Below are 27,223 nucleotides of genomic sequence, written 5' to 3'. Positions count from 1 at the left end.
AATTGCTAAAATTGATTATAGTAGTCTTTATAGTAAGTTTCCATCCCCCACCACAAAACGTTATAAAACAAGTTGGTAATTCTACTTTATACTCCTAATGATTATCCAAAACAGACCTACTCACAATTGTTTACCAGTGGCTTCAAATAAGGGGGGCAAATAAAGAACTAAGAGGGGCAATCTCTTCAAAATCATCTGCTCAAAAAATAAATCATTTTTTAAACAATAAGAATTGGCATCCTAAATGAGTAAATTCAAAAGCTCATTAGATTTGCTACTATTCTTCATTTTGACACTGTCTTTAAAATACTCTTTTATTTTATTCTTTATTTCTTGCTGTCTCCCTTGTGGCAATTTTTTCTCCTTGTGCTTTTCTCTGCCTTATCTTGCCATACATAAATACTTGCCTCCAGACTATTTTAATAAAGAAAATGGTACAAATCCAAAAGTACTGTGGTTCACAAAGTTGATTCCGGACCTTTGGAAACTTAAGAGTTTAGGAGTAGGTGTGGTTGGATCTTCCTGACTCTCACTCCCTCCTCAGCTGAAGCTTGAATCATCCCTGTATGCCAATGTGGTTCAGTGCTGTTCTCAATATCCTTACCTATTGCTTCTCACATTTGTCTTTAGAATACTTTTTGCTCCTCTTTTAATTTTGTCCCCAAAAAGGCACAGTTCTGGGTTCAGAAAACATTAGAATCCTCTATTTCCCAAAGTTTGGAGTGCCTGAGAAGAATCACACAGTTGAGTAATATCCTTAAATAGTTAAGAACTCTCTGCATAAGCATCACTCCCTATAGCTCAAATTTCACATTTTTCACATTTTTCTCTGAAAAGATCTTAGATTTTCTACCAGTCCTTCACTGGCAGTTGCATAATTCATTTTCTCAGCAATGATCTAGATATTTTTCTATTTCCTATTGCTGTTTAGCTTACAATATCTACAGCCTAAATGTACCTCTTTCTCTTTGCCATTTATAAAGAAAGGAGAATTCTTAGGAGAACTTTTACTTCAGGTTTGAAACAGAGCTGAAAGTAAGGCAAGAGACTGAAAAATGGGAGCTGCCGCTCCTGGTTAGGGTCAGCAGAAGGTTAAAGAAACAGAGCTTACAACTAACTTCTGGGAATGTGTCTGAGATTTAATTGTAAAAAAATTCATCCACGGGGGAATTAAATCATTACAGAGATATACTGTGGGGTGTGTGTAAGTGTGTGTAGCACCAAAGGGAGGAAAAAAATAAACATCAAGGAATATTTATGCCAGTAAATTTGATAGCACAAGGCCTTTTTTGGAGATACATGTGCAGAATTAACTCTTTACAGAGAAGTTCTGCAGAACCTACTGGCATTGAGAGAAATTTTATGCCAGTAAATCTGATAGCATGAGGTCATTTTAGGAGATATGTGTGTGACTGTGCCAAAATCAATGTATCTTTTACTCAAACAAGTTGAAATTCTGGCAAACATGGTTGAAATCAAAAGTATCAGTAAGAATTTTTCTTCTTTATCTTACAGCGTGTACAGGGACATTTAGAAACATTAAGACCAAAAATAATCTCCTTGAATAGCAGAAAGAAATCTTAATTCCTTCCAACAAAATGATGCTTGGTTCAAGGATTTCGGGAAGTCATAGTAGAACCTCTTATCTTTGTTCAGTTTCCCTCTGGGTTCTCTGGTGCTGACATTTGCATGCAAAAATAAGATTTAAGGGAACATAGCCTCACAGGGCAGCCAAAGTTCATTGTTGCAGGATGGTAATGGGGAAGTAAAGAATTTGGGGCACTTCCTCCTTTTAACAGACTCCTGGCAGATACTCACATGTTGGCCTTGTTATTGTCAATAAATCATGCTGTATTTGGGAAAATTTCTGGTTTTGTTTTTGTTTTATGTGCAGAGCACAATATAGCATAATAGTAAAAATACACAGATTTTTTGAGTCAGACAGATCTTAAATCCATCATCTATCACTAACTACCTGTGTGATTTGGGATCTTACTTAATCTTCCTCACCCTGATTTTTTTTCCTCTGATACAAAATATAAAACAAAAAACAAACAAACAGTAACAATAACAAAACATCTTACCTTAGAGAGGTGTTCTGATACCTATGAAAATAAAGCAAGTCATCAGCAATCATTAAACGTAACTATTATTAATCACTGATCATGTACTAAATGTGAGATATTTTCCCCACATTATCCCATTTAATTCTCAGAGTATCTCCATGTGATAACATTCTCCGTTTATAAAGTTAAGCAAGAAAAATTTGGAAAGATTGTACTAACCCAAGATAATTCAGTCAGTAAATTTCAAATCTGAGGTTAAAACCCAGAGTTCAGTCCCATGTGGAAAAGAACCAAGAAGGAGGATGGATTCCAAAAACTTCATTTAATGAGACTTTAATCTTGTAAAGCCATTTTCTATTCAAAGTTTCCATAATTTTCAAACATAAAAATATTAGTGAGATCATATTAAAACCTTCCACCTATTGTTTTTAAGGTTATATTCATTGCCATCTGAGTAAAAATTTCCACTTCCTTATGTAATTTTCCTTCCCATTGGTATTGCCAGAACCAAGAAGGGTCCACCCACAAACTTGACTGGGTGCTTTCACTTTTAATTAGCACAACAGTTCACATCTAATTCTCTTCACTTTGAATACCTTATTAGTTAGTTGATTGCCACAATTTTCCTTAGCAACACTAAGGAACACTAGTGCATCTGAGACTTTTTGCAATTCTCTTAAATTTCCTAGCAAAGAGTCAATATTTTTTTAAAGAGTTTGATAGAATTTCATAGTTTTGCACATCTGCTGTGTTCAAATATCAACCACTCTAACCTCTTAGCCTGTTGGCTCTATCAGTCGCAGATGTTTAAGAAATGTTATCTAAGCAGTTAACTTTTTTTTCGTTAAGAGATTATGAGCTTTTTCTCTTGTGTTCTTTGGAGACTTATTATATACAAACATGAATATTCCTCTAGCCTGAATTTGTTTGTTCCAAAATTTTTCCTTTCTGAGGTTATATTTTTCCATTATCTTTTATGTATTAATGTATGTACATATATGTATTACTTGTCCACATTCTTTAGCAATCCTGTTTAAACAATACTTTATCAATAATCAGCATGACTGCTTCATATTGGTAAATCAGTAGTAGTTGTAGTATTCAGTTGCGGTGAGTAATATAATATTTCTTTCCAATCTTTTTAAAAAGTTTCAGCCAAAGGGGTGCCTAGGTGGCTAAGTTGGTTAAAGGTCCAACTCTTGATCTTAGCTCAGGTCTTGATCTCAAGGTCGTGAGTTTGGGGCCCTCACTGGGCTCCACACTAGGCGTGGAGTCTACTTTAAAAAAAAATGTTTCAGCTACAGACATAGTTGTCAATATCTATTCTAATGTAATTTGGTAGATATATTCAGCTTCTTGTTTTTTTCTTTACTGTAACCTATATAAATCCATCTTACCTGAATGTAAATACAACACTCCTTTATCAAGGATGGCACATATTTCATCTTCACTGACTATTTAAGAATAATTGACATAATCATAATTGTCACAGTGTGGTGGTTAATAGAATATATTGGATATTATTAACTCAAAGAAGTACAAGCTCTTTTACTAAGAAAGTTTGGAGGGTCCTATGCTTAAGACATGGCATGTAATGCTTACATATGGTTGTCTAATTATTATTACCTGCATTATATTAAATAGTATGATTTCTTCTTGTTACTAAGAAGTCCATGAGATCAGACTCAGCATTTAAAGCATAAAAACAATTTGCACTGTGATGTGCCAGTTGGAAAAAAACTGTTTTTCTAAATTCATAAAAATATAAAAATTAGATAGAAGTCTTTCACTTGCATGGAGCACTGGGTGTGGTGAAAAAATAATGAATACTGTTTTTCTGAAAATAAATAAATTAATTTTAAAAAAATTAGATAGAAGTCCATTTTTAGCAGCATCCAGTTTTTTTTTCTGGTTATTTGTCATAAATGCTCCTAAAAGAGCATCTGAGTTTATTTAGACTACTATCTAGGCTGAACAGTGCAGTGACTCTTAACCTATAGGGTTGTTGTTCACTGTTAGGTTCAGATAACTTCTGTACCTATTATATGCAAGTCCTCTTCTCGGCAAAGGAAGGAACACCAGTTATAGTCTTTCACCCTGAATTACCCTGAATATACTCAGGAAGAGGTCCAAATCTTTACAAAGGAGGAAAACAATTAAGCATTATCTTGAAGAAGAAGAGAAGTGGTTAACACAGTCTTTCCATGTTAGTAGCTTTCACCTCAAACCCAGCTACCAGGTAACCAAGGCTGAACCTACGTAGAAGCCCACATAATGAAGATGAAGTCAGCAGTTTGGGGAATAGCTGGAGCAGCCCATGAAGTAGGCAAAGTGGGAGACAAAGGCTTGTCATACCATCGTGGACAAGTTTCCAGCCCTCTGAGTTATATTTTCTGATTGTTGCACAAGGAAGCTCTGTTTAAACTTGTACAGGAATTAAATATCCAGGGTGTGGATTGTAACTTGAGTTTTTTCAGGTCAATTGCCAGGAACCTCCACACCTGTGAGTGGCAAACTTCCAAACCCTTGGCATGGGTTGGGAAGCTGCCAGTGCCTTCTTCCTGCTGCACAGCTTGAGCATGGTGTAGGGCAGCAATTTCTAGTTGGTGGGCATGGGGGCTGTGTTGGCCATAGGGCTGCTCTGTGCTTGTGCCCTCAGTTTTTACATGGGTCAGCTGGAGCTAGATGTGAAATTGGTGCTCAAAGGAAGATGGGAAAGCCTCTGTTGAAGGCCCTGATGAAGTAGGCCAGCCACCACAGGCATGAGCACCTGGGCCATGAGGAATGGTTAGGCACTGGACAGCCCAGGGACCAAGAACTGGGACGTTAAAGTGTGACCCTTCCCTCATTCAAGGAAGGAAGGAAGTAAAGTAGGAATGAAGGAAGGGGAAAGAGAGAAAGGAAGGAAAGAAGGAACTTCCATACTCTTAATTTTTAAATTTCTTTTTAATAATCAAATTTAATATCATCTAATACATGACACAGTGTATTACTAGGTGGCTATTTGGTTGTGAAAAAAATATCCCACGGTTTATCCTGAGGTGATATTCTACAGCTGGTATGGCATAAACAGAGATAATTAGGAAAAGACCCAGCCACGTGGAGCCTGCCAGCTGAATACCAGCATGGGGAGGGACTCTCATTCTGGCTTTGGACTATACCAACTAATCTGGGATAACATGGTAGTGAGGATAGTGTGGAATATCTAAAAGTTCTACAGAACTTTTAACAACCTGACCAGTGTTTCTATTACTATTTGATAGGCATATCCCAAACATAGGAGAAAATTCCTATAAAAGTTATGCAAGGAGTAACTTCAGTCTTTGTACAAGGGAAAACTTTCACATATTATGAAAATATATTTACAATTAATTTTAATATATCATTTATATATCCATGTTATTATGCTATAGTTTTGTTTAAAATATAAAATTATTTAAATATTAAACTGTTTAAATTAGCTGATATAGAAAAAAGTATGATAATTCCTCAAAAAATTAAAAATAGAACTACTGTATGACCTTGCAATGCCACTTTTGGGTATATAGCCCAAAGAATTGAAAAGAGGATCTTGAAGGGATATTTGCACACTCATGTTCATCACAGTATTATTCAGAATAGCCAAGAGGTAACATCAGCCCAAATGTCCATTCACTGATAAATTGATAAAGAAAATGTGATATATACATACAATGGAATATTATTCTGTCTTTGAAAAGAAGGAAATTTTATTACATGCTTCAACATGGATGAACCTTGAGGACATTATGCTAAGTGAAATAAACCAGACACAAACATTCTATACTGTATTATCTCACTTATATGAGTGTCTATAGTAGTTAAACATATAGAAACAGAGAGTAGAACCGTATCATCAGGGGACTGGGAAAGGAGGAAACAGGGAGTTGTTGTGCAATAAATATAGTTTCAATTTTGCAAGATGTAAAAGTTCTAGATATCTGCTGCAGATCTAGTTAACATTACTGAATTTAATAAATTTAATAAAATTTGATAAATTTAATTAAACATTAAATTAAAGGGACAACTGTGTGGATTATTTAAGTGTCGGTCTTCAGCTTAGGTCATGATCTCAGTGTCCTGCGATCCCCCTGCCTGAGTAGTTGTCAGGCTTCTTGCTCAGCAGGGATTCTGCTTCTCTCTCCCACTGCCCCGTATCCCTCTCATGTTCTTTCTCTCTCTCAAATAAATCAACAAAATCTTTTAAAAATAAAATAAAAATAAAAATTATATTAAAAGAGAAAAAGAAGCATTTTAAGCATGGATGGCAGGGGAAATGTTTAAATATCCCAGCTGTTTTTAAAGATATTATTCATTCAATGTCCAGAATGCATTAGTTGTTTGCCATTTAATTTTAGTGTTTAGAAAGAGCCAATGTAGATTCCATTTAGACAAAAAACAAAGAGAATTTGTATCACTTGATATGCATTAGCTACAAAAATAGAATAATGAATTGAACATGGCTTAAAATATAAGCACACTTGTTGCTCACTGAACAAGAAGTTCTAAAGTGGGCAGTTCCACAAATGATGCAAAGAATCAAGGACATCACCAAAGATCCAAACTCTTCTCACCCTCTCCTCTGCAGTCCTCAGACTGTCCATGATCTCTGCCTTTATGGGAGAGCTCTGAGCTCTGAGCATCACATCCTCACAGAGGCCAAGTGAGTGCAAGTCAAAAAGTGCTTACTCTTAAGGAAAAAAATTTTCCCTAGAAGTCCCAGACATACCTCCCCTTTGTCTCATTGGCAAGATCTGAGTCACATGCCTACTCGTAAATGCATTATTGTCAGACAGATAGGATTACCATGAATGGCTTATGTTTCTGCATATCTAAATTTATTCTTTGGGGAAAGAAAAGAGATTTGTCAGCTAAAAAACAACATTCAACCCAGGTAACTTTCAACATCTTCCAATTTCCACAGAACTCCAGCCATTTTTGGTTTTTAAGAACTTATATATCCATCAGAAAGGATGAAGACCCAACTTTTGTAGCAACATGGACAGGACTGGAAGAGATTATGCTGAGTGAAATAAGTCAAGCAGAGAGAGTCAATTATCATATGGTTTCACTTATTTGTGGAGCATAACAAAAAGCATGGAGGACATGAGGAGTTAGAGAGAAGGGGGTTGGGGTAAATTGGAAGGGGGGGTGAATCACGAGAGACTATGGACTCTGAAAAACAATCTGAGGGGTTTGAAGTGGTGGGGGGGTGGGAGGTCGGGGTACCAGGTGGTGGGTATTATAGAGGGCACGGATTGCATGGAGCACTGGGTGTGGTGAAAAAATAATGATACTGTTATGCTGAAAATAAATAAATGAAAAAAAAAAAAACTTATGGGGCAGGGGGCACTCCTAGGAAGGGCAGCCAAACTCTTTTCAAATTTACCATGAGGATTCTGCCTTATTTCAAAAACACCTCAAAAATCTCTTTTAATCTGAGCAAATTTCAATTCCTTCAGGTCAGAAAACTAAGTCTTTAATGAGGCATATCATAACCACTTATTTTGTACTAAGAGAAGAAGAGAATGTGTGCATTTCCCAACTGACCATTTTCCAGTCAGCTCAATGCATTCTTAAACACGGATGCTGACACTTCCTTAATTTTTTTTTTATCATGACGCATAGTGCTTACTTAATTCTGTCAATGAGTCTCTTTGACCACCACATTTAAGAATGTGGAACCTGTATATTTTAGAATTCACTGACAGCCTCTCTTTCTTTTAATTTAAAATTTTTCATTCATATAGCACACACACACACACTCAAAACTGCATGAGTCATGACTAGATATCTTAATGAATTGTCACAAAGTGAACAAACATAAGTAACCATTTAAAGAAATTGAAGTTTCTTTTGAAATTGAAGAAATTGAAGAACTCTAAGAGCCTCTCATGTCCTCTTCTAATCACCACTCTGTACCTTGAGAATAGCATTATGCTTTCTAATATCGTACATTCAATTTGCTTGTGGTGTTTTTGAACTATTTATAAATGCATTCGTCTAGCCTTTCACTCAACATTGCATTTGTGAGATCCATCCCTGTAGTTCCACATAGACGTAGCTTGTTTATTCTCATTAATAGTTAGAATTCTTCTAAGTAAATGTGCAACAATTTATCTATTATAATGTGGATAGACATTTTCAATGTTTCCAGCTTAGCATTATATGACTACTATTGCTATGAACATTCCCTTATTATGTATTTTGACATTTTTATGCCTTTCATATATTCCCTCAAATAGAATTGCTGGGCCAAAAGTATGCACATGTTCAGCTGTAGTGAATACTACCAAATTATTTCCCAAAGAGGGTGTAGCAATTTGTACTCTAATCAGCCCATGTATAATAATTCCATTTGTCCCAAATCTTTGCAGATACTTGATATTTTCTATCTTCCTCATTTTAGCCATTCTGATAGGTGGGCATTGTGGTTCTCCTTTAATGCATGTATTTTCTTTACCTTCCCTAGAAATATGCTATGTCAGTCTGGGGAAGCTAGTAATTTTTCCCTGGAATTGAGTTAGCTAAGGAAACACAATTTAGAAAAAACATGACTTCACTATAATTGTAATTTTGGATTGAGCCATTTGTCTATTGTTTATCAATTGCAAAGCAACATTAATTAGGGAATGAAACAAATCATCATATTGTATTTAGGTTTCAGAAAAAAAAGTCAGGAATCACTTTTTTTAAAGTATCATACCATAGTAGAAGAAGAAAAAGGATTATTCTCTTAGTTCCATAGTCATTTTGTTTTTATAGACTTTTTTAAAAACAAATCTATAGCTTTGTTTATTTACTTTTCAGTAAGTTTAAATCCTTCAGGGGTACAGAATAACATGGATTCTGTGGCTTCAGCAGAAACATTGCTTCAGAGTTTGGCATGAAACATGTCACTGGTTCCATGAGCATAAATTACTTTTCCCCAGGTTAGCCTGGTTTTCTTCATTTTGCTACCAGGAGTTACTGTATTTATCTTTTCTGTGTACACATAAGCCTATCTCTTGTCTAGATCGAATTCAATTTCATCTCAAGGATAAACACCTTTAATTTTAGTTTTTCCTTTTTTTTTTAAACACCTTTAATTTTAAGAAGAGCTGTGTGCTCCCTCCAGTTCTAGAGACCCCACTTATAGCCAGCAAAAATGGTCTTGGACCACAGACTTCAGTCATTTTAGGAGTCCTGTTCCTGGCAGGCTTCTATAGGCTCCAAGATGGCAGAAAGAGCTGGTTTTTATAGACTTTGAATACAAAATACTTTCGAAAAAATTTTGTCAAGGTATTGTTGAATCATTATGAGTTAATAATAATCCACCCTGCTTAATTGTCTTGAAGAAAACATTGTTCAAATGACATATAATTGAACACAATATTCGCTTTGTGTAATTTATTACAAGCATTTGGGGGTTGGTTTTTTTGTTTTATTTTATTTTATTTATTTGAGAGAGAGAGTGACCACAAGCAAGGGGGAGGGACAGAGGGAGAAGCAGACTCCTCGCTGAACAAGAAACCTGACATGGGGCTCAATCCCAGGACCCTGGGACCATGACCCAAGCCAAAGGCAGATGCTTAACTGACTGAGCCACCCAGGAACCCCTATCACAACTATTTGATAAATCAGATTATATCAAGGTTCTACATGTGACATCAAAATAAAGGCTGATTGACTGGTTTGTGTTTTAGCACAAGAACAATTCTCATCTTCTGGTTGGGTGTCAGGACCATGAAACTTATCTTTTGAAACTTATCTTTTACACCTATTTTTGAAACTTATCTTTAGTCTTCATAATACAATTAGCAAGAATTTGATGAAGCAGTAGTTGATTTCCACTCTTGAAGAGAAAATTTTTTTTATAATGTTTTTATTTTTAAAGAAAGTCTGCTACATTTATCTTCCACCAATACAAAGTTTTGTTACCTCCGCTGCTGCTTCAGGCTCCCTTCACTTGCTTCCAGATTTTAGAGACCAGAGCTCCTCTGTCCCCATTTCCATAAATATCTGGCTCATCCTTTTAGAAATTCCTCTTGCTATTCCTTAGTTTTCTAAAGCCTACTAGCTCCCAGGATCAATTCCAGAAGATCTAAGTGGCATCCTTGTGCACTAGAAATTGAAGCTAGATATAACTTTCACTGGCTTTAAATATATATTGGTGGTATCTGGAAAAAATTTCTCCTCATCAGTGTTTTATGTGGTTGAAAAATGTACCATGCCCAAGCCTGCCTCTTTACAAATGAGCCAATTTTAAGATATATATTTCATTCTACTCATTCTACTCTGAGCTTCAAAATTTAAATCTTTGCCTGTCTAAAGATCTCATGTTTCTCTTGAAAAACAAACAGCAAGTTACCTGATAAAGTTTAGGCTACTGTCCAGAGAATTGTATCCTTGTTAGGATTTCAAATTATACAAATATTAAAGTACGTCAGGGTTTGGAGTCTGGGCACTATTCCCAGAGCCAAAACTAACAATAATGTGCAAGTTTTCATGCTTGGTTAAACAATTTATGTTTCTTGTATTGTTGCTAATTCCAGATGTTCTTACACATGTTGGTATATATTTATAGAGAATTAGGCAAGACTCAGAAATAATTCTTCCATACATACATATACATAGATGCAATTACTATCTTTTAATGAGCAGAGATGATAGATTTTGATATATATACAAATGATTTGTCTTGAGACACAAGCCTTGCCAGTTGTTTTCTGTTGTGGATCTCAGTATAAATAAACTTTTTAGAAAGTAAAAGAAGCTGGGTCTAAGGCAGTGAACTGAAACAAAACAAACTGTATTTCATCTCCAGTTTTGAGTGCTGATTTATGACTTAGTGACTCAGGTATATACCTGTGTGTTTCCAAAAGTCTGAAATAGAGAATTAAATATAAAATGGTTTTAGGTTGGTAGTGTCTCAAGAAAAATGGGAAAGGCAAAACAGGCAAAGGTACCTGCTTTCCCTGTGTGTATTTCTCAAAAGACTTTCCCCAGATTGATATTTTTGCATCTATCCCTACTCGTTCTTTTGCCACCTTCTACAGAGTGCTATGCCAGAACTATTTTCTGTGACTCTGCTTTGATTACATCTTCTAAAACCTTTCTCATTCTACCCTCATGTTATCTTATAAGGTTAAAGGAAATGCTTTGTCTCCTTACCCCAAATGGAAAACTGAGCAGCTTCATTGGTTCCTAGTGATGGGACACTGCACTGTGTAAGAATGTATTAAAATAATTACTAAATTCCATACATGATACATAACAACAGTGCCAGAAAGTTCCCTAATAAACTGAAACTGTTCCCTATACTTTCTTCACACTTTGTTTTTCTTTGCTATTGTTTAGTATTTTAAAGAAACAGCCCCAGGTTAGAGAGGAAAGAGTAGTGACAGCTACCACTTAGTGAGTTGGGAGACCAGAGTTCTGGTCCTGACTCCACACAAAGCTCTCTGACTTTGAGTAAAGATCTGACTTAATGGCTCCAAAAACACCTCATGTTAATTTCTCAGGTTTGTGAAATTGGGGACTACTCTAGGACTAACAATCCATCCATAAGCCCTAACAAAATTTTCTTTTCCTCATCCCAATAGCTTCATTTTCCTCACCTTCTCTCTTTTTTCAAGGTTCTGCGGTTTCATAATTGATATATAAAAATATGGATTTCTTGAAATTTTTTAACTTAGTTGGGATTCTTAGACCCAAGACTCTTTAGACTCCTTAGAAAGACTCCTTAGAAATTGGAATCTTTCAGTAATTTTGGAAGTTCTCAGTCTTTATACCTTCAAATATTTTCCCTTCTCTATTTTATCATCCCCTTCTAAAATTCCAAATACATACACATTATCTGTCCTCGAAGTTTCTCACACCCTTTTCCATATTTTCCATCTTTACGTATCTTTGAATTGTATTCCAAAGAATATCTTCAGATATATTTTCTAGTTCACTGATTCTTCATCTAGTTCACTATGTCTAGTCTATTTAATCTGCTGTTTAATGAAGTTTTAATTTCAATATTACAATTTTTTATTTCTAGACATTCTATTTGGATCTTCTTTGAATCTAATTTTTCTTTGCTCCTGCTTTCAATATTTTTAGAACTCTACCTAAAGATATTAAAACTAAGTGTTTTATATGTCATTCCTGATTGTTCTAATACATACACCAACTTTGCAGTTTGGTTTCTGCTGTCTGCTCCTTCTGTGGTTCTCACCATGGTACCTACTTTTCTTGTTTGTTTTATAAATTTTAAATGCAAACTATTCATTTGGCCTGGAAATTTTTCTGTGCAAATGGATACTTTTGTGGCTTGGGCAGCAGCTGAGTTCAAGTTAAGACTTGTGTTTGCCTTTCCCATTTTTCTTGAGACACTACCAACCTAAAACCATTTTATATTTAATTCTCTATTTCAGACTTTTGGAAACACACAGGTAGTGTGATTCCAGACTATAAACCCATATGAGGGCTGACTTTTCATGAGGGGAGAAATCCTCAGAATTGTTTTCTTTCTATCCAGTGCCAGAGTTGAGTCAAACAAACTTCCTAGTGGTGTCCTTCTGCAAGTGAGGTTTATTTATCTCAGCCACCCTTCTACTGCAAGTGCAGGTTTTTGGATATTCAGGTTTAGGCCATGCATTATTAGAATCCCCATGTTAGGCATATCCAGGGATTTATCTCCTGAGGCCTGCATTTCACATAGTTGTTTACCCTGTCTCTAGCATTTGGTAGACAACTTTAGGAAAAAGCCAAGATTTCTTGCCTCCCAGTATTTTGAACACTATACATTCTTTACTTCCCCTCCAGTTCAACCATAAGTTTAAAAAGATATTTTTTTTTACTATTTCTTTCAATATTGCAAAAGTCAGAAGTACTTGTCATGGTAACTAATACACTATCATACTGAAAACAAAGTCTGATTAATTAACTTTATAATGGACAAACATTAAAATTTAAACATATAAACCATATTTATATTAATAAATAAATTACTGATTTTTTTAAAAATCTCTTGGGATTCTTTGCATTATTTCTTTTTCAGACAGGGTTTCTACTCCTTTTGGTGCTCCTAAATCTACTCACCAACTAGACTGCCAATGATGGTATATGAACTGGGCTTTAGTTTCACTCTCCCTTTACAAGGTTAAATAATCCAGATGACAGAGATTTATGCCATATTCTCAAAACTTTAATTTGTTTTCTTGTAGAAGAACCTTTTTGACCAAGTAAACTTTAAGCAGAAACCAAGTATGAATAAGGAGTTTCTGCTCTATGTGTGGGTAGGAATATCTGAAACCTGGAAGTTTACGTTCCTCCACCCCTATCTAGAGCACCTCATGAATCCTGAAAACATATGCGCTTCAGGTTTTAACCATGGATCCTTGGGCAAGTTACTTGATCTTTCTGTTCCCCAGTTTTCTCATATAAAATAGGGAAAATAATAATACCTCCCTGACAAAATTGTTGTAAATATATAAAGCGTATATATATACATATATATATCTATAAAACTTTTATTTTAAATAAAACTTTTATTTATATTTTATATATATAAAGCTTTTATTTTAACTCTGCATATGCTTATTGAATTTTTATGCTCCACTAAATTTTTATAAAATCCATAATTTATATATTACTTGACCAGTTTTACTCTAAAAATTGTAAGTAAAAGAAAAAAAAATGGATCTCAACTTCAAACTTCAGAATTAAACTAAAACCAAGGACCAGTTTGTTCCATGTTGTTTCTTTTTAAGTGCTAGTGTTTCTCTAGCAGTTATGAGTTTTCCAAATCTGTTTATGTATGCTACAGACTTAGTTTTTCTCTGTAATTGTGCCCTAAAACAGAATGTAGCCAAGTTCATGGTTTACTTGAATTTTAGATCTGCCTTTGCCAAAGACACGACTCCAGGTTACTTAACTCTCCCCTTGTCTGACCCTGTCATCCTATGTGCTGTGAGGCAGTGAAAGGAGAGGAGGGAGGCATAGGCAGAGTTTGTGCATTTTTCTGAGAATGACATCTTTTGTGGGCAAGGGACTGGTGCAGGCGCTAGTATTGAAGTAGCAAGCCCAGGGAAAGGGGATGGGAGGGGTTGAAGTGGGAGCCTGTATAGGAGCCTAAGAAAGTCAAAGGGATAGGAAGACCCTGGCTTTCATGCACCCTCTTCATTTTTGAGATGAGGAAACTAAGACCTAAAGAGCTGAACAGCCCTGCAGGGAAGGAGAAAACCCTGATTGGAGGTCATTCTAACACTGCTTCTTAAAAAAAATCATCAATAAAGATTTGGATCAAAAGTATGTGAGGCATGGGGAGGGGCACCAGAGGGGAATAAAACAACACACTGAACTGACCAATTCGAAATGTTTGGTCACACTAAAACCACAGGGCCATGGCCAAGCAGAAAGTCAGCTTCTTTAAATGATTTAGAAAGACCATTGACCCAGGAACAAGAAGACCTGAGTTCTGTTCTCTGAGTCATATAAAATTGTCATTTTGTATTACAGCCAATTCCGCACTGCTCAATTTATAGACTCACCTCCACCACTCAGTAGATCTTTGGGATTTGGACAGGGTCTCCATATCTGTTCAGTGGGAAATACTTGTCTAATCTATTATGTAGGGATTTTACAAGGACAGATACAAAGTACACAATATTTACTGGGTGCCTGCTATCAATAATTGCTTGGGAAACAAAGATGACTAAGGTATAATCTTTGTTCCCAAGGAGCTAGAAGTCCAGCAGAGGGGATGTGAAATTGTATGTACTTGGATATGATAAGCAAGTAAGAAAGGAAGCAATAAATTCTGCTTGTGGGTCGTTAGGGAAACAAAAGCATTTGAACTGGGCTCTGAGGGTTAAATAGAAGATTCACAGACAAAGAGGAAAAGGGATCTCTAGCAAGAGGAAAAGCTTGAGCAAAAGTGTGGAGGTGTGCAAGTGTCTGGTGAATTGAGGAACAGCAAGCAATCCAATGGTGCAAATGTACAGTGGGGAGAGGAGGTGTTCTGTGATGTTAGAAAAGTTGAAGGGACAGGTAGTGCCAGTGAATAAAAATGATTAGGGAAACATGAATTTAGGAAAACTGTGGGAAGGCATAGATGTACTTTAATATGCTAAGTGAAGAACAAAAGTTTTCCTAAATACTCATAACATCCCTACCTCCTATTACATGGGTTTGGGTTGAGTCATATATTGATTTGCCAAATTTCTTCATACTCCTTCCTCTTTCTGGGAGAAATGTTCTCTCCTGGGTCCAGGTAAGGGGTATGTAGAAATTTTCAGAGTGTCAGTGACTCGGAGACAGGAAGTGATTGAGTTTGAGTAAGGACAAAGCTATCTCATTGTTCCCCAAACTTAAACCTCCTGTTCCTCCACATCATTTTTTCTGATCTCCCCCAAAAAAGAAGTGAAGCCAGTATACCCAAGGAAACAAAGGATAACGTGATCACTCTCCCATCTCACTCTCTCCCTCCTGCTCCCCTATAAAATATCCCAGAACGAAGTCATATAGTATTGCCAAGCTTAGTCATACTCCTCATCTCCTCTCCCTCCTACCAGCTAGGAAAGTTTGAGGACACTCTCTTCCTCCAGCAATTTTCTAGTACCCAACAATGGGTTTGTAAAATTGGACCATACCTTCATAGATCTTCTGACCATGCAAGAACATGCAAGCTTGACAAGGTGATGAATGGACCTTCAGGCTCAGGAATTTAATTATACCTCATTCCACCAATGATTACCATGGATTAAGAGAAAGAGCAAGATGGACTTGAGTTCAGATCCTAGCTTTGCTACTTACTAAGACATTTTTTAATCTCTCAATCTCTATTTCCTTACTTCTAAAATGAAAGCAATCATACTCAAATGCTAGGGTCATGATGACAATTAGAGATAGATGACCAAGATACTGTAACTGCCATCACTATTATCATCATCATCACCACCACTGAACTAATGCAGACTCCTTGCTGATTTCATTCCTTCCCTCTAATTGTCCTCTACCTGTTCCTCATACGGCAGCCAGAGCACTCTTTTGAAAACAAAATCCAAGTCACATCCCATATTAATTAAAACACTTCCTTGGCTTCCCATTGTATTTTGAATAGAATCCGAGTTCCTTCCCCTGGCCTTTTTGACCCAGCCCTAGCTGGCTTCTCTCCCCTTCCATCACCGACCCCATGACATTATACTCTCTTCATTGTCCACTGAGTTCCAGCCACACAAGCCTGCTTAGTTCCGTAAATACCACAAGTTCTGTCATGGCCCTTGCCCTTAGGGTTTTCTCTGCCCAGAAGGCACCCTCTGTCCCCTCTCTTGCACAGATTTTTCACACGCTCAGAGTACAGCATAAATGCCACCTTCTGTGACCACACTACTTTAGTACTACTCCTTATCTTCATTACCAGACTAGTTCTTATTTATCACTGTTTATAAATTAATTATTTGTATGATTATTTGCTCCATATCTATCTCCCCAAAGAAAGTAAACTCCAGGAAGGTAGGAAAAGGTTTGTTTTGTTCACTACTATACCTCCAACACTTAGCCCAGCACTGGACAGTTGTTTGAGTTGTTACTATTACCATTACTAGGCAGCATTCTGTTGTAGTATAAATAGGTGTAAGCCCAGCATCATTTGGGACTTTGGGATCTTAGGAGGGCAGAATTTCCTTACAGTGATTACTAGGTATCTTTCTTTCCAAAGCATTTAATTACTTTCTAGGGCATCAAATATTTTATATTCCAAATTTTCTATAATTAGCATGTATTTTAATAAAAATTTCTTACAAACTCTGTATGTTAACAAGAAGCCTCCAAACAGGAAATCAGTCTAATTAAATGAACTTATTTTAGAAGTAAAATTCACAGTAAGGAAAGAAAGACCAACAGGTTTAACATGATAAAGGGTATCAGTATTTTAAAAGAGGGAAACTGTTAATCAAAGGACATTGCCTGACAATTGAGAGTTGGTTAGTGATTTAATAACAGATTTTCCAGTTGATCAGATGTAGATAATAAGACAAAGTGAAATGAAAATTTTCATGCAGTGTTCCATGAACACTTTGATGCCTAGAAAGTAATTAATGCTGTTGGAGTACATTGTCTCTGACAAGTTATGTACACTTGATATTTGTTGAATGTAAGTTTCTGGAAGCCTTCCTGGGGCAGAGACAAAAACACATTGCAACTGTGGACATGATTATACTTCACACATTTTTTGTTGTTGTTCATATGTGAATCATCAACTAATGAATTTCTATGTAAGATATTACTTCTTGATAGATTAAAGTCTTACAGGTTGTTTGGGTTTTTTTTTTAATAATTTTTTATTTTTTATAAACATATATTTTTATCCCCCAGAATAAAGGTATGTGAATCACCAGGTTTACACACTTCACAGCACTCCCCATAGCACATACCCTCCCCAATGTCCATAACCCCACCCCCCTTCCCCCCACCCCCCCCCCCCCAGCAACCCTCAGTTTGTTTTGTGAGATTAAGAGTCACTTATGGTTTGTCTCCCTCCCAATCCCATCTTGTTTCATTTATTTTTCTCCTATTGTTTGGGGTTTTTTGTTTTTTGTGATTTAAATGTGTAACATTTCACCTGGAATGTCGTCTCCCTCCTTTTTTCTTTCTTTCTTTTTTTTTTTTTTAAAGATTTTATTTTTTTATTTGACAGAGAGAGATCACAAGTAGGCAGAGAGGCAGGCAGAGAGAGAGAGAGGGAAGCAGGCTCCCTGCTGAGCAGAGAGCCCGATGCGGGACTTGATCCCAGGACCCCGAGATCATGACCTGAGCCGAAGACAATGGCCCAATCCACTGAGCCACCCAGGTGCCCCTCCCTCCTTTTTTCTTAAAAATCTTCTTCTATTTCCTTTTATCATCTAAAATATGGCTTTCCCCTGGTGGTACCACTATCCTCAAAACCCAGCCATTTTCCTTGTGTATGCCCATCTCCCAGGGCCAACAGAGAAGTGGCACATTCTCATTTTCTACTTATGTTAATTTCTTTCCATTCATGTTGACAGAGACCCTCATGTTCTTTTCTAGTTAATGTTGCCTCTGCTGATATCAATCTTGGTGACTCCGTTGCCTGTTTTGATGACTCTTTAATACTCTTCCACAGTTCACCCACAAAACCTCATTGTGACAACCGTTAGCATCAGAACTTTTCTAACCTCCAAGATAGGGAACATTACAACTCCTTTACAAACAACCTTTCTCATTTTTCTCACTCCCATTTTGTAATCTTTTTTAAAATCATTTTTTAAATTATGTTAAGATTTATCATTTTAACAATTTTATGGATGTAGTGCAGTGGTATGAAGTACATTCATATTATTGAGTAACCATTACCACAACCCATGTCCAAATATTTTTTCATCTTCTAAAACTGAAACTCGGGGATGCCTGGGTGGCTCAGTTAGGTAAATGTCGGATTTAGCTTAGGTCATGATCCCAGGGTCCTAGGATGGAGTCCTGCATGGGGCTCCCTGCTCAGCTGGGAGCCTGCTGCTCTCCCTGCTTGTGCTCTCCTTCTCTCTGACAAATAAATACATAACATCTTTTTAAAAATAAAATTAATAAAATAAAATTTTAAAAATAAAATAAAAAATAAAACTGAAACTCAGTATGCATGAACAGTAGTTCCCTATTCCTTGTAAATTGTTTTTTTTTTTTACATTCTCCAAGGAACCACTTACCCTCAAAAATTAAAACTCATGCTTATTTCTCTTAATTTCTATAACTCTTCTCACAACCTACTTTATGAAGATTTCAGGCCACTTTTACAAGACTATCAAGTTCATGTCCCTTAAAATGCCATAATCTCTCCCATTCTCTTGCTCTTCCTCCTCCTCTAAAGAATTATACATCCTCCTTTTTAAAGCCAAACACTCCACTAGTATTCTTTCCCCTCTCCCTGTCTCCTCTGGGGCTTTATTACACCAGTCCTCTCCTTTTCATTTCCCTCTTTTCATTCTCCTTTTCTCTCTACAGTGAAACAAGCCTAAGAGGGCCATATTCCAATAAAAAAATCAATAATAATAATAAAGACATGTATTAAGTTCCCACTATGTGCCAGCTTCTGTGCCAAAGGTTTAAAATATGACTTCTCATATAATTCTTTCAATGAGCCACTGAATGGCTCATTTATTACTATAAAGAAAATTATTATGAGGAAACTGAGAGCTTAGAAGTATCAAGTAACTTGCCCAAGGTCGTTGAACTAATAAGCAGTATCTTCTATTCTCCACGGTACGGTCAAGATACAATTTTCTCTTTTTTTCCCTTTCATTATTGTATTTCTTGAAGAATTCTCAGTTCCTCCTCTCCACTGTGCAATCCACTGCAGTTTCTTGGAGATTCCCATGATTACTGGACTCTTTCCAAGGTCTCTAAACTCCACCTATGTCTCTGTAGTGATCATCTACCATATATTCCTTTTTGAGATGGTTTCTCTTTAAGCCTTCATAATATATGATTCTTCTTTTTTCTAGTGTTCTTTCTGGTCTTCTTTGATAACTCCTTAGCTTCTCTCACCTCTTAAATGTATTCCCTATAGTTCCATCTAGACATAGCCTGCTCTTCCTGTTCCACACTCAGCTGAGACAATCTCATTTGTTCCTACATCATCAATTCTCATGCTGTAACAAATGAAATCCATATGTAGAAATCCAGATTGCTACTTTTGGCCTCCCCTACCCACCCATAACTTAATTCCAGCTCAGTGCTGAAATTTCCATATTTGTTCCTCAAGTATCTCAAACTCCATCTGCCCCATGTCAGATTCATTACCTGTGCCTGAAAAAGGGCACTGCACCTGAGTTTCCTACTCTAAACCACTGACAGCCCCCTCACTTCCCTTCATCTCTTCATTTCCCCAGTCCAGAGCTGATACAAACACTATCAAAAAGAGCCGTGGAGGCTCTGTGGTGGACACAACCCTGAGCTGAGAGTGAAACTTAGGTTCTAATCCTGATTCAGCCACTAACGACTAAGTGACTTAGTGGAACTGGAACAGGGATCTCTGGGGCCCTTTCTTACGCTAATATTTAAGGACTCTATGAAATGCCAGCAGGACTCGTCACCTTCATCTGCTCCTTACTGGCCTAACATTGCCCTAGTCCCTGACCTCACTGCTTTTTTGCCTAGGTATTTCAATTGGCCTTCTGACTGGGCTCTGTTTCCTGTCTTTCTCTTCTTTCATTCCTTCAGATATTCTTTCACACAACCATAAATTACATTCACAAAACACACTTTTTATAATACTTCTCACTTGCATAAAAAACTTTTAAAAGATTCCTGTTGACTACAGGATGAAATTCCAACTCCATATTGCTGCATTTACAGCCCTTTGCATGCTAGTCCCAACATAACATATGAAACTTCACTTTGTCTAAACTGGATTACCTGTGTGGTTGAGATAAGCGCTGGAAGGGAAAAAGTCCTATTCTTTATATACTAAAAATGATAGTGGGTTAATGATTTAGGTATGAAGTAGTAGACAATACAATTTTAGAAAATGGTGTGATAAATTTGTTTATAATTTTAGAGGAGGGGAGGTCTTTTGAAACAGGACACAAAATCCAGAAATTCTAAAACAATAATTAAATTTGACTACATGAGATTTGAAAATTTATATATTATCCAAAAAATGCCATTTATATAAGGACAAATGGTACTGGGGAAAATTTTCCAATACAGATAACACATGTTTCATTTCTTAATTCATAAAGAAGTCATATAAATCAATAATTTATAGAAACTGACAATAAATATACTTTTAAAGATGCTTAATTTCACTAAATATAATAAAATTCAAAACCATGAGATATTTTTCCACTCTTTAGAAAGGCAAATTTTTAAAAATTTTTATTTATTTAAAATCCAGTTAATTAACATACAGTATAAGATTAGTTTCAGGTATACAATACAGTGTTTCAACACTTCCATATATCACTCTGTTCTTATCATGACAAGTGGTGTACTTAATCCCCATTAACTATTTAACTCATCCCCCAATCCACCTCCTCTGGTAACCATTGTTTGTTCTCTATAATTAAGAGTATGTTTCTTGGTTTGTCTCTGTTTCCCCACCTTGGCTTATTTGTTTTGTTTCTTAAATTCCACTAGAAAAGCAAACATTTTAAAGGTGATGACACCCATTGTTGCTAAGGCAATGGTGAAAAGAACATTCCCTGGATCATTAAAAACCTATAAATCAATACAAACTTTTAGAAATTCAATAGAGTAACATTTTATCAATATATAAGGTACACAAACTCTTTGGTTCTGCAATCTTGCTACTAGGAATTTATGCTACCAGTGAACATGCAAAAGTTCACCAGGAATCACAACACACACACACACACACATACAAGTGTCAGTTGTTGTGACAGTGGTAATTTTAGAAATAAAAGAAAAAAAAAGGAGAAAAACAGAAATAGTCAAAGTGTTAATCAATAAAAGATTTGTTATGCTATACTTACATGATTGAGGGTTTTATAAAGCCTCCTATAAAAGAATATTTGTGACATTAATTGGAAAATCAAAAAGGCAACTTACAAAATAATACTTGCAGTAGATTCTCTTTCTTATGAAAAATAGATATGCATAGTATTTCTGTATTGGAAAAAGAATGTCAGGAAATATAGCATACATGCTTTCCTATCATTTAACCATTTTCTGAGCACCCACACATTATTTTTACAATCAGAAAAAGTTATCTAAAGTTTTTGACTTCACAGTAGAAAAGAGAAAGGCAATGAAAGTCTTTGCCCTTATGCTTTATTTTGAGCAATAAACAGCACCTAGGGCCCATGTCATAGAGCTTTCATAAAAATTAAAGATTAACTGAGTATAACTCTTTGGAAGTGCTACAGTTAAAATAATCTAAAAGCTCTGTTTAGGATTTAGCTGTGGGAATAAGGTATACTCCCACTCAATCTAATCCATTCAACTGCTGCTATTTGCATTGCATCATTCATCAAACGCTGCCACCCAATATTGCTTAATCCAAGTGCGTATATAAGTAGAGTTGGAATATAGCATCAACCACTACCAAAATGCTGACAACAAGAAACTTCATTATTTGAGACGAGCCTTTCATATTCATAACTAAGGTAAGGTATCAGAACCAGTGTGCAAGAATATTTGCTTATATTATTGGGAAAAGCAGCATGAAAGAACTAGTGATTTTTATACTGCTATATATTCTGAAATGTTTCTGACTTAAAAATAGGAGAGTAGAGAGTAAATTTCAAGTCTGAAAAAATGGTGAAGAGTGATTGTATTTTTTTTTAAGATTTTTGTTTACTTATTTGACAGACAGAGATCACAAGTAGGCAGAGAGGCAGGCAGAGAGAGGGAGGAAAGCAAGCTCCCTGCTGAGCAGAGAGCCCTATGCGGGGCTCGATTCCAGGACCCTGGGAACATGACCTGAGCCAAAGGCAGAGGCTTTAACTCACTGAGCCACCCAGGTGCCCCTTATCATTCAATTCTTAAAAAGCAGCTGACTTTTTCTGTGTCAATCACTCCATTGTAAATGTGGTATTTCAGTCTCTTATCTATGCTAATGTGGTTCTGACTTCAAAAGAAGTTGAATAATATACATAGGAACACTTCCCAGATTTATTTGAAAATGCAACAGTTTTTGGGTTAGGGGGTAGTTAATGTCCATCCAGGAGAACTTTTTTTCTGGGACATAAGGATTTTTGGATAAAAAAGGAAACAGAGAAACAAACAAAAACAACAATCCAGCATTACAATTTTCATGTTATCAGTAAAGTGCTACCTGGATACCTACTGTGTGCAGGGTATTATTTGAACTATTTTCTGAAAATTTAACTACAGTAAGATTACCTAACTGCACATGCTATTATTACATATTAACTATTATATTTAGAAATTCATTATTTCTAAAGAAGTTGGACAACTGGCCAAGCATTTGAAGTTAAATTGCCAGTTCTGATTATATTCTTCCTACAGCTGGAAGAAGGAGAGAGGAGACATGGCACAGAAGCTCTGGCATAAAGATGGATATCAGTAGACTAGATTCTCGCCCCAGTTTTGTTTTTATGATCCTGAGTAAGGCACTTCCCTTCAGTCTTAGTCTACTCATCCATAGATTGAGGCTCAGGAAAATGACAAATGACATCTAAGGTTCTCTGCTCCTAAGCGTTTTTCTTTTAATCTAGGAAAAAGAAGACAAGGCTTAATGCAAATAGGAGTAAACTATTAGTAGAATTTCAAGCAATGTAAGGGAGAATTTAAGGCTGAAGAAGTCCTGCTCCCTTCACAAATCAAAGCACCACTACCTTACCTTGATGATGAAGCCAGACAATGGTACCCTACTGAATAAATATGGGGTATTCTGCAGTTTATAAGAGAAAATGCAATATTCTTTCAATAAGGTACTCTGACCCAGCTTGACATCAAGGCACAGCAACCATTGATGATCCTGGCTTGTATCAAGTATTACACTGAGGGTTACAAGACTGTTATTTTTCTAACTCTACCATTCATTCTGTAATGAATAAATCCCTTGTTCATTCATTCTTAAGGAATGTTATGGACTGGTGGATTTCTTTTCACATTAAATGCTTAATAGTGAATTACCAAAAGAATTACCATTCTTTCTGATGCTCAAATTGTGCCAAATTTGGCCAGTGAGAAACCCTTTGAAGCGGATCCTGTGTTCTTTTGACACAAACACAAGTTTTTGAATGACCAACTGCTTTCTGGCATAACTGAATATTCAATATTCACTTTACATTCTCAGCCCAAACCTAGAGAGTCCTGGTTCCTTTTAGAGGAAAAAGTATCTAGAATCTAAGATAGGGGCACACTGATAGTTGATAGTACTGATTCAGATTTAACATTACAGAGATTTTCCCATGGCTTTTTATATTTTTTTATTTGTATCTCCTTTCCCTTGCAGTAAAAACCCTACAGTATCAACACATCTACTTATTTGTTCTGTTTTATAATACAGTAAAAATATTTCAGAATCCTAATATCAATATTACCAACAATAACCCACTATGTAAAGGTTTTTTTCCCACTATGTAAAGTTTAATACTTCTTTGAAGCTCTTTTTGTCCTCTGACTATATTTCAATATGGATATATTTTCAGAAACTAAATTCAAATTTTACTGAAATAATTGTTTTCTTTATGTGACTATGTTATTAATGTTATTTTGAGTCAGCCACAGTTATTTCTGTTTATTTTCAGGTTGAGGCATTTGAACTAATATTACATTTTAATCCACAGAAGCCTGAAAAATGAAGACTAAAATGAAGTATTCAACCACCAAAATCTCTCCTGCAAAGATGAACAGTTCAGCAAGCAAGGCTTTGGTAAAATCTCCCAAATTGAGAAGTAAGGACTTAGCATTTCTGATTGTTTTACAAACTATTTTTATCTGTTATCAAATTCTTATTCTGATGTTTATACATGCTACCTTGGCAAAAGCTACTAAGAATACAAGAGCTGAAATTAGAAGAGATAGCTCATAAGTTTGTAATACAGCAGTGTTTGTTTTTAAACAGACTATACATAGCTAACATTTGCTTATCTGATAAATCTCAGGACACGAATGGTTTAAGTATTTTAAACCCTTTAACAGTGATAAACATACATAGTCCTTCATATCCATCACTTCTCACTACCCACACCTCATTCCATCTAGTTCCAAAATCTTTTTCCTAGATTAATAAAATTTGAAATGATCTTCTTTTATCCAACATTTATTGCATATAAAATATACACCTTTGATGTATCAAGTTGTGGTTTTGACTTGCAACTTTTGAAAAAGGAGAGAACAGTAAGAGTGAAGATATTTGAATAATCCATGCCCCAAATAAAACAGAATTGATCAAATGATGCTCAAGTCTATCCAGTTGCAAACTCAAAGAATTGGGCATAAATTGAAGGGTAAATAAAGTCAGGTAGTAGCCATAGCTCTAAGAAGAAAGAGCTATATCTTTAATCCTGAAAATTATCCTAGGGGGTGGCTGGATGGCTCATTCTGTTAAGTGTCTGACTCATGGTTTCTGCTCAGGTCATGATCTCATACCTGAGGTTGAGATCAGGTCTCAACCTGAGGTCGTGAGGTTGAGCCCCACAATGGTCTCTGTGCTCAGCAGGAAGTCTGCTTTAGATTCTCTCCCTCTGCCCCTTCCCCCACTGCTCTAGGACCCTAAGCAATAAAGCTAAATAAATAAATAAATAAATAAATAAATAAATAAATAAAATAAAAGCTTGTTTTAGTTCCTTCTCCTCCTCCTTTGGGCTAGCAGGATCTGACACAATCACAAAGTCAAAAAACTCAATATTTACCCACTAGAGATATATATACACAATCAGCCTCCATATGAGTTTAGGTCACCACCAGAGTACTTCATCTATAGGACTAACAAAATACAGGACTTAATGAAATGGAGAAAAGCCTCTTCCCAAACTCATTCCCTTCCTAGTTTCCAGGAAGCTACTCCCAGAGTCAGGCCATCTTCCTCTGCTATTCCTCTCCCCTAAATCCATCAACACTTTCCCCCCTCTGACAATCCAGTTTCCTTATGTATCTAGCCAGAAGTCAGAATATGGGAACTTTGGGACAGATGATCCAGCAGAAGCTTTTGATTTGGCCTAAACAGTATTATGGTATTTTTTTTAATTGAGGAACTATTTAAAAATTAGAAGATTATGCATAAAAACCTGAATCTCTTGAAAAATCAGAAAATCTAGCAACACTGGGCACATATCCCTACATGGCAATAATTGGGCATAGAAATAAGTAAAGATCACACCCCTTAACTTGGGCCTGTCCATGAAATATCTTCTAAAGTTACAGTGACAGAACTTCAGATTTATCCTATGGGCAGTAAGCAACCATTGAAAACATTCAACTGGAGAATAACAAGATATTTTCATTTTAGAGAGATCACATGGATGGTGGTGTAAAAATAGAGTGAGGGAGCAAGAATAGAAACCAAAACTGGTTAGAGGTCTACTGCATTCATCTAGGGGACAGAGAATGATCTAAGACAACAGAATGGAAATGAAGGACTAAAGGTCAGATACATTCAGAAACTGAAATCAATAAGATTTAATTACAGACCAAATAAATTGAGGGATGGACAGAAAGGGGAAAATAGGTGATTCTCAGCTTTCAGGATGACTTAAGATTTGGGCAGACAGTGTTAGAAAATGGTACTGGTTTTCAAGATAGATTGAAAATTTCAGGAGGAAAGTACTGTGGGTAGAGAAAAATAAATAATTTTTTTATTATGAGTATTTTTGAATTTGGGGTAAGTATAGGTCAACCAGGTAGAGATATCCAGAATTCTGGACACTCTTCATAAGTAGATATAGAGATATAGAGATGTCTGAAGCTAACTGAAGTGAAAATACCTTGTGGAGAAAGAGCAACAGACACAAAGCTCAGGAGAGAGACCTAAGGTAGAGTTACTTTTTGGGGAGTCATCAGCATACAAAAAGATGATTGAAGTCATTGGAGCAGGCAAGATTGCCCAGAAACAAAGTCTAAAGTGAAAGGAAAAGGCAAAGGACAAATCCTGCACAATGCCAACATTTTAGGAGCAGTCAGACAAGGAAAAACTAATAGAGCAACAGAGATGGATGATCAGAGAAAAACAAGGACCTAAGGAGACTGGTGACATGAAAATAAGGGAAGAATTGTTTCAGAGATGTGGTTCCAAGTCAAATGCCACAGATAAATCAAGGGTAATAAGCAGTGAGAAGAAACCTTGGTGAAATAGGTGTTCGGGAAAGAAATGAAAGATGAGTGATTCATTTATGTAGTTCCTCTCAGTCACAGTCTGGCTCTCTCAGTGGCAGAACTACAGGAAGAGTTCCAGGCCACTTCCCATGTACTCACCAGAAATGCGTGAGGGATTTTATCATGCTGTTGCTATGATGAAATCACTTGTGAGAATTTCCTTATAAACCATGTTGAGACACTACCTTCAGACATCAGGCAAGATAGAGACATAGGAAATGACAACAGTCCTTACATAAGCTTAAGAGGGGCCTTTCACCCCAGTTAGCATTCTCTCCCACAGAGTCCCCGAGGCCATGCCATGTTTATATTTCCCATCCGAGACCACAATCATCACACCACACTTTCAG

The 27,223-nt window shown here is 36.2% G+C and overlaps 1 protein-coding gene across 1 annotated transcript in view; it reads left to right on the top strand.

The window, feature by feature from the left end:
* Positions 1–27,223, top strand: part of IL33 (interleukin 33) — a 48,147-nt gene that overhangs the window by 284 nt on the left and 20,640 nt on the right. Inside the window, exon 2 of the mRNA XM_059412299.1 lies at positions 24,347–24,454. Coding sequence (XP_059268282.1) covers positions 24,358–24,454 — 97 coding nt within the window. The 5' untranslated portion in view covers positions 24,347–24,357. The remainder of the gene's footprint in view (positions 1–24,346; positions 24,455–27,223) is intronic.

Source organism: Mustela nigripes, chromosome 9 (assembly GCF_022355385.1).
Source record: "Mustela nigripes isolate SB6536 chromosome 9, MUSNIG.SB6536, whole genome shotgun sequence".
In the NCBI taxonomy this organism is placed as follows: domain Eukaryota; kingdom Metazoa; phylum Chordata; class Mammalia; order Carnivora; family Mustelidae; genus Mustela; species Mustela nigripes.
Note: the sequence above shows the minus strand (reverse complement) of the source record. Positions and strands in the feature narration are given on the sequence as shown.